The 13,374-nt window shown below is 41.7% G+C and overlaps 1 protein-coding gene across 3 annotated transcripts in view; it reads right to left on the reverse strand.

Annotated features, from left to right (window-relative positions):
* Nucleotides 1-12,886, reverse strand: part of LOC112256034 (mitogen-activated protein kinase kinase kinase kinase 4) — a 117,840-nt gene extending 104,954 nt beyond the window's left edge. For all 3 annotated transcript variants that reach the window (XM_024428973.2, XM_042325887.1, XM_042325886.1), the window contains exons 1-2: nucleotides 12,690-12,886; nucleotides 12,115-12,180 (exon numbers count right to left, since the gene is read on the reverse strand). In XM_024428973.2, coding sequence (XP_024284741.2) covers nucleotides 12,115-12,180; nucleotides 12,690-12,746 — 123 coding nt within the window. In that variant the 5' untranslated portion in view covers nucleotides 12,747-12,886. The remainder of the gene's footprint in view (nucleotides 1-12,114; nucleotides 12,181-12,689) is intronic.
* Between the last annotated feature and the right edge of the window lie 488 nt (nucleotides 12,887-13,374).

Raw genomic sequence — 13,374 nt, forward strand, 5'->3', positions numbered from 1 at the left:
ATGAGCGGACCAAGGCGCAGCGTGAGTAGAGTTCCACATATTTATTAAAGTGAACCTTCAAAAACAACAAAGAATAAACTAACGTGCAGTTCGTAGCGCACATAGCACTAAACCAAAACGAAACAATATCCCACAAACGCATGTGGGAAAAGGACCACACTAAATATGATCCTCAGTTAGAGGCAACGATCATCAGCAGCCTCCAATTGGGAACCATTGGGAATCACACCAACATAGAAATTCAAGACTAGAACACACCCTAGTCACAAATAAATTATTCTCTCCTCCTATTATTCTGACATTTCACATTCTTAAAATAAATATATATATACATACATTTTTATATATGCACAAAACAATTTAGGCAACAGGGATCTTGATCCAGGAGGGGATTGAATGCCTCTGATGTAACCAAGAAGCTTGATCTTGACATCCAGCAACTTAGCTAGCAAGTTAACAAACCAAATGCATAACTGGAGCCCTGAGCTGGATATAATTTATTTGACACATCTTAGATTTCTTATACACTGAACAAAAGTCTAAACACAACATGTAAAGTGATTGGTCCCATGTTTCATGAGCTGAAATAAAATATTGCAGACATTTCTCTCAAATGTGGACAAATTTGATTACATCCCTGTTAGTGACCATTTCTCCTTGGCCAAGATAATCCCTCCACCTGACAGGTATGGCGTATCAAGAAGCTGATTAAACAGCATGATCATTACACAGGTGCACCTTGTGCTGGGGATAATAAAAGGCCACTCTAATATGTGCAGTTTTGTCACACAACATAATGCCACAGATGTCTCAAGTTTTGAGGGGGCGTGCAATTGGAATGCATACTGCAGGAATGTCCACCAGAGCTGTTGCCAGAGAATTGAATGTTCATTTCTCTACCATAAGCAACCTCTAACTTCATTTTTGAAAACTTGGTAGTACATCCAACTGGCCTCACATTTGCAGACCAAGTATATGGCATTGTGTGGGCAAGCGGTTTGCTGATGTAAACATTGTGAACAGAGTTCCACATTGTGGCAGTGGGGTTATGGTATGGGCAGACATAAGCTACAGACAACAAACACAATTGCAATTTATCAATGGCAATTTCAATTTACAGAGAAACCGTGATGAAATCCTGTGGCCCATTGTAGTGCCATTCATCCCCCGCCATCACCTCATGTTTCAGCATGATAATGCACAGCCCCATGTCAGATCTGTACACAATTCCTGGAAGCTGAAAATGTCCCAGTTCTTCCATGGCCTGCATACTCACCAGACATATCACCCATTGAGCATGTTTTGGATGCTCTGGATCGACGTGTACGACAGCGAGTTCCAGTTCCCTCTAATATCCAGTGACTTCGCACAGCCATTGAAGAGTAGCGGGACATCATTCCATAGGCCACAATCAACAGCATGATCAACTCTATGCGAAGGAGATGTGTTGCGCTGCATAAGGCAAATAGTGGTCACACCAGATACTGACTCGTTTTCTGATCCACGCCCCTACCATATATGTATTCCTAGTCATGTGAAATCAATAGATTAGGGCCTAATGAATTTATATTAATTGACTGATTTCCTTATGAAAGGGTATATCGCCCAACACCTACCCACTACCACAGTTCCTACCACGCGGGCATAGGGAGGGCCTTCTCCCGTTCCCTACCCAAACACAGGCCTACTCGGTAGCTGCATCCCAAATGGCAACCTTTTCCCTATGGGCCCTGGTCAAATGTAGTGCACTAAATAGGGAATAGAGTACCATTCATGACGCATCCAGTGAGCCCACATCTCAACACCAGGACGGGGCCCTTCCATGTCTCTTTCTCAGAGCTGAGGGGACTGGGATACAGTAACGCCACCAGATCCAGGCAGGTGTCCCAGTGGTTTGAACATCGGCTGAGGTTCTGAAATCAATTTCCTCTCCCTGCCTGCTTCGTGATGATTCCCAACATACTGGACTGGGACTTTCTCAATATCTGACCTGAGAGGCACGCAAGTGATGACGCCTCTCCAGTGCTGCTCTGTTGCTGCAGTGCTAGCCTGGCTTTAACCAAATTTTTCACACTTCATGAGTTTGCATTTCGCAAGACAGGGAAGTGCCCATTCAAAAGAAGAATACACCCTAGATATAGTCAGCCTAAGAACAATAGCATGAGATATTGCTATACGGACTGAGACAGTTATCATCATACAATAAGAATGTATTGCTAAACCAAATACAACATGTCAAACACTGACAATGACACAATCTACGGTATGCCTAATTACTTCAACACTCTTGAGTACTGTATCCCCAGAAGACACAGATGAGATCACTGATGCAACAAATCACAATCCATTTTCATTCTTACAAAGATGGTTAGTCACATGTTAAAGTTTACCCTGGAATGAGTGAGAGACCCTATCACACAAGCTCCTCTCTGAATGGACCATCCTGTGTTAAACAGGTCAAAAACAGGGTCCCATGGAAGTAAAGGCAGACTGGAAACAATAGACCAACATCGGTGCCAAGTCTTCCTCTCCTGAGCATGACAACAAGTCAGGTGCCCTAGCATACTAGAACTGCACAGTATTATCAGGATGATACTAACTGAAGTTCTATCATTTTCTAACACACATAGTAGTAATATGTTGTTAGAATTTTGTGCTGCTTGCAAGCATTATTCAATATTTGATTTGGATACATACTATCTCATCTTGCATGACATAGTATGGACTGGTATTTTGAAGAACAGACATTGAACATCATATGGCAAAGGTCACCCATTTGAGAGAGTTTACCGGGCTGACATTCTGATCAGTGTTTCCCATGGTATGACACCACTGCCATTTCCCCTGCTCTCACCAAAGATCCCATCACACATCATGCTAACAACAGCATTTATCTGCATTTTAAACACCTGAAGATTTGCGCTGAAGTGTACTGTTTGGCTAAATCACAGTACACTTCAGGGCAACATCTGTCAGCCAAAGGAAATGGCAGTGGTGTCATACCATGGGAAACACTGATCAGAATGTCAGCCCGGTAAACTCTCTCAAATGGGTGACCTTTGCCATATGATGTTCAATGTCTGTTCTTCAAAATACCAGTCCATACTATGTCATGCAAGATGAGATAGTATGTATCCAAATCAAATATTCCCAAGAAAGCTAAGGTAACTGAGCTAAACGACTACCGCCCCGTAGCACTCACATCCGTCATCATGAAGTGCTTTGAGAGACTAGTCAAGGACCATATCACCTCCACCCTACCTGACACCCTTGACCCACTCCAATTTGCTTACCGCCCAAATAGGTCCACAGACGATGCAATCTCAACCACACTGCACACTGCCCTAACCCATCTGGACAAGAGGAATACCTATGTGAGAATGCTGTTCATCGACTACAGCTCGGCATTCAACACCATAGTACCCTCCAAGCTCGTCATCAAGCTCGAGACCCTGGGTCTCGACCCCGCCCTGTGCAACTGGGTACTGGACTTCCTGACGGGCCGCCCCAGGTGGTGAGGGTAGGCAACAACATCTCCTCCCGCTGATCCTCAACACTGGGGCCCCACAAGGGTGCGTTCTGAGCCCTCTCCTGTACTCCCTGTTCACCCACGACTGCGTGGCCACGCACGCCTCCAACTCAATCATCAAGTTTGCGGACGACACAACAGTGGTAGGCTTGATTACCAACAACGACGAGACGGCCTACAGGGAGGAGGTGAGGGCCCTCGGAGTGTGGTGTCAGGAAAATAACCTCACACTCAACGTCAACAAAACTAAGGAGATGATTGTGGACTTCAGGAAACAGCAGAGGGAACACCCCCATCCACATCGATGGAACAGTAGTGGAGAGGGTAGCAAGTTTTAAGTTCCTCGGCATACACATCACAGACAAACTGAATTGGTCCACTCACACAGACAGCATCGTGAGGAAGGCGCATCAGCGCCTCTTCAACCTCAGGAGGCTGAAGAAATTCGGCTTGTCACCAAAAGCACTCACAAACTTCTACAGATGCACAATCGAGAGCATCCTGGCGGGCTGTATCACCGCCTGGTATGGCAACTGCACCGCCCTCAACCGTAAGGCTCTCCAGAGGGTAGTGAGGTCTGCACAACGCATCACCGGGGGCAAACTACCTGCCCTCCAGGACACCTACACCACCCGATGCTACAGGAAGGCCATAAAGATCATCAAGGACATCAACCACCCGAGCCACTGCCTGTTCACCCCGCTGTCATCCAGAAGGCGAGGTCAGTACAGGTGCATCAAAGCTGGGACCGAGAGACTGAAAAACAGCTTCTATCTCAAGGCCATCAGACTGTTAAACAGCCACCACTAACATTGAGTGGCTACTGCCAACACACTGTCAATGACACTGACTCTACTCCAGCCACTTTAATCATGGGAATTGATGGGAAATGATGTAAATATATCACTAGCCACTTTAAACAATGCTACCTTATATAATGTTACTTACCCTACATTATTCATCTCATATGCATACGTAGATACTGTACTCTATATCATCGACTGCATCCTTATGTAATACATGTATCACTAGCCACTTTAACTTCTTAAGCTTCCCCCTACTTTTTCTGAAATTCTGTTAAAAATCGCGCAACATTTTGGCGTCCTGCTACTCAGGCCAGGAATATAGTATATGCATATGATTAGTATGTGTGGATAGAAAACACTCAGACGTTTCCAAAACTGTTTAAATCACGGCTGTGACTATAACAGAACGTCTGTTTCATCGAAAAGCGCAGGAAAATCTGATCACTGGAGATGGAAAAAGTATCCATGCGCCACTCCCATGAATTGTTAAAGGTGAACCGTAATATATTTGGCCAAGCTTGCAGTACCTACAGCTACCACAGGATCTATAGAGTCTCCTCATTTGAATCTGAATTGATTCTTGGTAGATCCGCCCAAAGGGAACCGATTCTCTCCGACCACCGACCCGAGGCATTGTCTGCCTTTTTCTCCGGACATTTTTTCCACACGGCAGGCTATCGAATTTACATCGCCTCCTGATGATTTTTATAGCTTATTAACGTGTAGTTATACCTAAAGTTGCATTAGAAAGGTATTTCAAGTGTTTTGTAAAAGTTTATCGTCGAATTTTTAACTTTTAAAAAATGACGTTACGTTATGAAACGCTCTTTTTTTCCGTTTTCCACACAGTCTTCATAGATCGATATCTAGGCTATATATGGACCGATTTAATCCAAAAAAGACCCAGTATTGATTATGGGACATCAAGGTGTGCAAAGAAAGAAGATGGTCAAAGGTAATTAATGTTTTATATTTTATTGTGCGGTTTGTGTAGCGCCGACTATGCTAATTCTTTTGTTTACATGCCCTACGGGTCTTTTGGGGTGTTGCATGCTATCAGATAATAGCTTCTCATGCTTTCGCCGAAAAGCATTTTAAAAATCTGAAACGGTGGCTAGATTCACAATGACTGTAGCTTTATTTTAATACCAAACATGTGTATTTTAATGAACGTTTGCGTTTTAACTAATACCATTAGCATATAGCGTCGCGCATGTGCATTTCTAGAGCTCTAGGTGAGACGTCTGCGTCTCAAGTAAGCTCAAGAGGGTATTAACTATGCCACTTGGTTTACATACTCATCTCATATGTATATACTGTACTCGATATCATCTACTGTATCTTGCCTATGCTGCTCTGTACCATCACTCATTCATATATCCTTATGTACATATTCTTTATCCCCTTACACTGTGTATAAGACAGTAGTTTTTTTGGAATTGTTAGTTAGATTACTTGTTCGTTATTACTGCATTGTCGGAACTAGAAGCACAAGCATTTCGCTACACTCGCATTAACATCTGCTAACCATGTGTATGTGACAAATAAAATTTGATTTGATTGATTTGATTTGATTTGGACTAATCTGGGTTTAGCAATGCCAAGCAAATGCTACCAGCCCCAATGCATAGTGCCGACTATACATTTTGGTGGAGGAGGGATAATGGTCTGGGACTGTTTTTTACGACTCGGGCTAGGCCCCTTAGTTCCAGTAAAGGGAAATGTTAACGCTATAGCATACAATGACATTCTAGATGATTCTGTGCTTCCAACTTTGTGGCAACAGTTTGGGAAGGCCCTTTTCTGTTTCAACATGACACTGCCCCCGTGGACAAAGCAAGGTCCATACTGAAATGGTTTGTCGAGATCGGTGTGGAAGAACTTGACTGACCTGCACAGAGCTCTGACCGCAACCCCATCGAACACCTTTGGGGTGAATTGGAACACCGACTGCAAGCCAGACGTAATTGCTCAACATCATTGCCCGACCTCACTAATGCTCTTGTAGCTGAATAGAAGCAAGTCCCTGCAGCAATGTTCCAACATCTAGTGGAAAGCCTTCCCAGAGAGTGGAGGCTGTTATAGCAGCAAAAGGGGGACCAACTCCATATTAATACCCATGATTTTGGAATGAGATGTTTGACGAGCAGGTGTCCACATACTTTTGGTCATGTAGTGTATATAAATTATATTGAAATCAATTTCATGTTTATTCAATTGAGTTTTATTTAGCTATTTTGCCTCAATGTATTTCATGGTGTAGCCTAACATATATATATATATATATATATATATATATATATATATATATATATATTTATATATATTTTCCACCTTTATTTAACCAGGTAGGCAAGTTGAGAACAAGTTCTCATTTATAATTGTGACCTGGCCAAGATAAAGCAAAGCAGTTCGACACATACAACAATACCGAGTTACACATGGAGTAAAACAAACATACAGTCAATAATACAGTAGAAAAATATGTCTATATACAATGTGAGCAAATGAGGTGAGATAAGGGAGTTAAAGGCAAAAAAAGGCCATGGTGGCGAAGTAAATACAATATAGCAAGTAAAACACTGGAATGGTAGATTTGCAGTGGAAGAATGTGCGTAGAAGTAGAAATAGAAATAATGGGGTGAAAAGGAGCAAAATAAATAAATAAATACAGTGTGACCAGTGTGTGCATATGTGCAATGATGTGCCAAATCTTGATTTAGTGCATTATTATAGGGTAAGCATGAGAATAAGCCGCCTCAATATTTGCAGCCATTACTTGATAATATCTCTAGGAGCTGATCCGTCGTCAATATTGTGGAATAATTCTAATGTTAAGGTAACATTTGAATGGAGAAAGCTGACCCAGAGTAGCGCTCCCTTTATTTCGATGACGCACTTAGCGAACATTCTCTCTGCGTGGTGTTTTGGGAAACGCATGTTACATCTTCGGCCGTTGTAGGAAAGATACATTGTTAAAACACTCGTAAGCCTATGTTCTATCGCTATTTGGAAACCGGGCCCTGGACTGTTTTTTGTTATCTCAGCCTGACAGTAATTGTCACGTCTAAAACATTCAGCATGGAACAAAACTGTGGCATGGATCAGACATCTGCACTGAAACCCCAAGGGGATGGATGATTAAAACCAAGACTTCAGACTGTACTGTAAAACAAGATGTGCTGCCTTCAGAACAAGCCCAATAAACAATTTCAAAATCAATATTTTCCACAGACGCGCATTCCCTTTGATGTTCTGTTTTCAGAACGGATAAATTGTAGAGGAGAAAAAAATACAAATAATAAGATTCTGAGAACACTATGACCAGTATGACCAGTATGGCCACTATGACCACTATGACCACTGTGACCCCTTTGACCACTATGACCACTATGACCATTATGACAACTATGACCACTGTGACCACTATGACAACTACGACCACTATGACCACTGTGACCCCTTTGACCACTATGACCATTATGGCCACTGTGACCACTTTGACCACTATGACCATTATGACCACTATGATCACTGTGACTACTGTGACCATTATGACCACTATGACCATTATGACCACAATGACCATTATGACCAGTATGACCAGTATGACCACTATGACCTTTATGACCACTATGACCAGCATGACCACTGTGACCCCTTTGACTACTGTGAGCAATGTGACCACTATGACCATTATGACCACTATGACCATTGTGACCACTATGACCATTATGACCACTGTGACCACTATGACCATTATGACCACTGTGACCATTATGACCACTATGACCACTGTGACCATTATGACCACTATGACCACTATGACCATTATGACCACTATGACCAGTGTGACCATTATGACCACAGTGACTACTCTGACCACTATGACCATTATGACCACTATGACCATTATGACCATTATGACCACTGTGACCACTATGACCATTATGACCACTGTGACCATTATGACCACTATGACCACTGTGACCATTATGACCACTATGACCACTGTGACCATTATGACCACAGTGACCATTTGACCACTATGACCATTATGACCACTATGACCATTATGACCATTATGACCACTGTGACCACTATGACCATTATGACCACTGTGACCATTATGACCACTATGACCACTGTGACCATTATGACCACTATGACCACTGTGACCATTATGACCACAGTGACTACTGTGACCACTATGACCATTATGACCACTATGACCATTATGACCAGTGACTACTCTGACCACTATGACCATTATGACCACTATGACCATTATGACCATTATGACCACTGTGACCACTATGACCATTATGACCACTGTGACCATTATGACCACTATGACCACTGTGACCATTATGACCACTATGACCACTGTGACCATTATGACCACAGTGACTACTCTGACCACTATGACCATTATGACCACTATGACCAGTGTGACCATTATGACCACAGTGACTACTGTGACCATTATGACCACTGTGACCATTATGACCACTATGACCACTGTGACCATTATGACCACTATGACCACTGTGACCATTATGACCACAGTGACTATGACCACTATGACCATTATGACCACTATGACCAGTGTGACCATTATGACCACAGTGACTACTGTGACCATTATGACCACTGTGACCACTGTGAGCAATGTGACCACTATGACCATTTTGACCACTATGACCACTGTGACCACTATGACCATTATGACCACTGTGACCACTATGACCATTATGACCACTGTGACCATTATGACCACTATGACCACTGTGACCATTATGACCACTATGACCATTATGGCCACTGTGACCATTATGACCACAGTGACTACTGTGACCACTATGACCATTATGACCACTGTGACCATTATGACCACTATGACCACTGTGACCATTATGACCACAGTGACTACTGTGACCACTATGACCACTGTGACCATTATGACCACTATGACCATTATGGCCACTGTGACCACTGTGACCATTATGACCACAGTGACTACTCTGACCACTATGACCATTATGACCACCGTGACCATTATGACCATTATGACCACTGTGACCATTATGACCACAGTGACTACTGTGACCATTATCATTATGACCACTGTGACCACTGTGAGCAATGTGACCACTATGACCACTATGACCACTATGACCACTATGACCACTGTGACCACTATGACCACTGTGACCATTATGACCATTATGACCACTGTGACCATTATGACCATTATGACCACTGTGACCATTATGACCACAGTGACTACTGTGACCATTATCATTATGACCACTGTGACCACTGTGAGCAATGTGACCACTATGACCACTATGACCACTATGACCACTGTGACCACTATGACCACTGTGACCATTATGACCACTATGACCACTGTGACCATTATGACCACTATGACCATTATGGCCACTGTGACCACTGTGACCATTATGACCACTATGACCACTGTGACCATTATGACCACAGTGACTACTGTGACCATTATGACCACTGTGACCACTATGACCACTATGATCATTATGACCATTATGACCACTATGAACACTGTGACCACTATGACCATTATGACCACTGTGACCATTATGACCACTATGACCACTGTGACCATTATGACCACTATGACCATTATGGCCACTGTGACCACTGTGACCACAGTGACTACTGTGACCACTATGACCACTATGACCATTATGACCACTATGACCATTATGACCACTATAACCATTATGACCACTGTGACCATTTCGACCACTATGACCACTGTGACCATTATGACCACTATGACCATTATGGCCACTATGACCACTGTGACCATTATGACCACTGTGACCATTATGACCACTGTGACCACGCCCTCTACCTGTCTTGAGACAACTTCCTCTACTCTACTAATGAATCTGGGCTGTAGAAAACCACTACCTCATGTTTCTCAACAATGTCAACAACTTATGCAAGTACATGGTATGATAAACCACTGATTTGTTACACCAGTTCAAAATAAATATATTATTATTAAGGTTTTATTGTGTAATAACTACAGTACATTATTATTTTTGAGAAACGCTCACCACCTTCCTTAGACTATTCATGTCAAATAAAGGGATTCTGAATTACAGTGTGAAATACAAGAACCTATCTGGATTCATTCTCATTGCATGTAAACAATACATACAGTTTGTATGACCATGAAAATGAACACATTTGAAGGAAGTGTTTGGCTGGGTGATTAAAGTGTGCAGTATTACTGAACACACTTCTTGGTGTTCATATACAGAGCTAACAAAACATTAGGAACACATTCCTAATATTGAGTTAAACACCCCTTTGCCCTCAGAACAGCCTCAATTCATCGAGGCATGGACTCTACAAGGTGTCAAAAGCGTTCCACAGGGATGCTGGCCCATGTTGATTCCAATGCTTCCCACAGTTGTGTCAAGTTTGCTGGATGTCCTTTGGGTGGTGGACAATTCCGTTGAGTGTGAAAAACCAGCAGCGTTGCAGTTCTTGACACACTCAAACCGGTGTGCCCTGCACCTATGACCATACCCCGTTCAAAGGCACTTAAATATTTTCTCTTGACTATTCAGCCTCTGAATGACACACATACACAATCCATGTCTCAATTGCCTCAAGGCTTAAAAATCCTTCTTTAACCTGTCTCCTCCCTTTAATCTACACTGATTTAAGTGGATTTAACAGGTGACATCAATAAGGGATCATAGCTTTCACCTGGATTAACCTGGTTAGTCTATGTCATGGAAAGAGATGGTGTTCCTAATGTTTTGTTCACTCAGTGTACGTGAGATAGAAATCATTGACCTGAAGAATGACAAGGAATTTGGAATATGTGTGAAGTTACTGTTCCTGTTATAGGTCTGAAAGTGTGCACTGCTTTGCACACAGAAGAGGAAAGAAGAGGAGGAAGCTCTCTGGCCACTAATGGCCAACTCTGACATTGATCCATATAACAGAAAATATATATTAAATTCAGGTGAGATTTTGACATGCTGTGTACTACATTAACAACAGAGTTGACAGTCTGTCTTTTCAGTTTGGAACTATGCTAACTACTGTTTAGGAATTGATATTAACAGACAACCTTCTTGCACTTTTGAGTATAAGTGGACAAAAATTGTGTAACATTAAAAAAGCTTTTATCATGTCATGCATTTTTGATCTCTTTTATGTTACACCGGATCTTGACTGGGTTACCTTCTTGTAAATCAAAGGCTTGTGCAAACTAAGGTATTCACCCAACTGCTAGCTCACACCCTGAGTTGACACATCTGTGAGAATGTGGCTAGCACCAACTCGCTTTGCCGGTCAAGCTAATTTAAATCACCTCAAAGTTTTTTTAAAGAACCACAAGCTTTCAGTGATGCTGATTTCGATAAGTGGACTCCACCCAAGAGTGTTAAAGATGCTTGTGTTTGTAAGCTACTACACAGTGCATTTGGGTCACCCTTTCTTTCACTCGCTTTTCTCACTTAGTAGTTAGTACTTTCATTAGACCTACACCAAGTTTCACACTAACATCTGCTGTCAGCTGTAGTTGTGTTACTATATACATTTTCCTTTTCAACTTCAATTAAATATTGAGAGTGCCATCATGCAACATTTACATATTGTATTTTCAATATGCTCCTTTGAATGTCAATCATTCCAACTGACAATACATCTGCAATTGTAATCATGATCAAAGACAAGAATAGGAAAGTAGGTCTGACATAAACTACAAACCTTGTAGACTTGCCCATATGTTCCATTTCCAACCACTTCTACCAGCTCAAATATCCCAGCAGGATCCTGAAACAAGGCGACAACATTACATTACTTCACATGAATTGAAAGGGCACAGACATAAATAAATAAAGTCATTTTGAAAGCACCTGATCAGAATAATGGCATGGCATGGCTCCCAACAAGTATGTTTCATTTGTCAACACATGTACCATGCCAACACCATATTTCTACTGCATTATTATTGTAACTTAGACAACGTCACTTTTTTTAACTCAAGTTATTTTACCCCCAATCATTCATTTGCATTTGTAAATCTGACAAACCAAAAACATATTCACTTCTGAAAGCAAAACATGTACAGAAAATTGCATCAATGGTTTCATAATATTGTGACAGGAAAGCTCAAACAATTTGTTACAACGTTGCTCACGTTTTGTTACAATGTAGCTGACGTTTCCTTAAATTAATAGACTACAGTTTGAAACTTTGTAAACCAACATCGACTACGTAATGTTTACACAAAAGTCAACCTACATTTCAATGAATTAGACGTTGGCACAACTAGAACTCACCCTCAAAGCAGAGAGGTCAATATTGTCCAAACTTCGTGTAGTGCAGTCTCGCGCCATAGCTATGGCGTTGTCGGACTACTGCAACTAGAAAGAGGACATGTACTTGATTTTCCTAAAGTTAACGGTTTCACCGTGTCAGTTCATATTGTTTATCTGCTTCTGCAGCGAGTCTCACTAGCGACCAACACAGGAAACTTCTCATCCAGCGAAACCCGGAATATGCTGAGGAAGCTAGCCCCCCCTACTCTCCCCAAGAAAACCAAATTCGAAAAGTTCACTTTTTTGAATAACTTTCTCCTCTGTTCAAGGCAACATGCCCAAAATAACGTGTTGATTGTTCATGCCTTCAGTTATTTTTTATCTCCATATAGTTTTACCAATTACATAATATACAGTAGTAGCCTAAGCCTAAACATGTATGACTATAATAACAACATTGTAAGTAAACGTCAACATCTGCATTATGAGAGCTTGCCCAATCCAAATATATAATAGTGATCTTGGCCTGCAGGGGGGAAAAATGACAGTCCCATACACAATTATTTATTGATCACTCTTTCACGTTAACATTTATATTTAATGTTTCTAAATATGTTGTTACTCATTAGTTGACAAAATGATTAGCAAAAAAACATAAACTGTGAAATATCAAAAGTAATGTACAACAGATTTAGCTGTTAGATTC

The sequence above is a fragment of the Oncorhynchus tshawytscha genome, linkage group LG08, assembly GCF_018296145.1.
Source record: "Oncorhynchus tshawytscha isolate Ot180627B linkage group LG08, Otsh_v2.0, whole genome shotgun sequence".
Taxonomy (NCBI): Eukaryota; Metazoa; Chordata; class Actinopteri; order Salmoniformes; family Salmonidae; genus Oncorhynchus; species Oncorhynchus tshawytscha.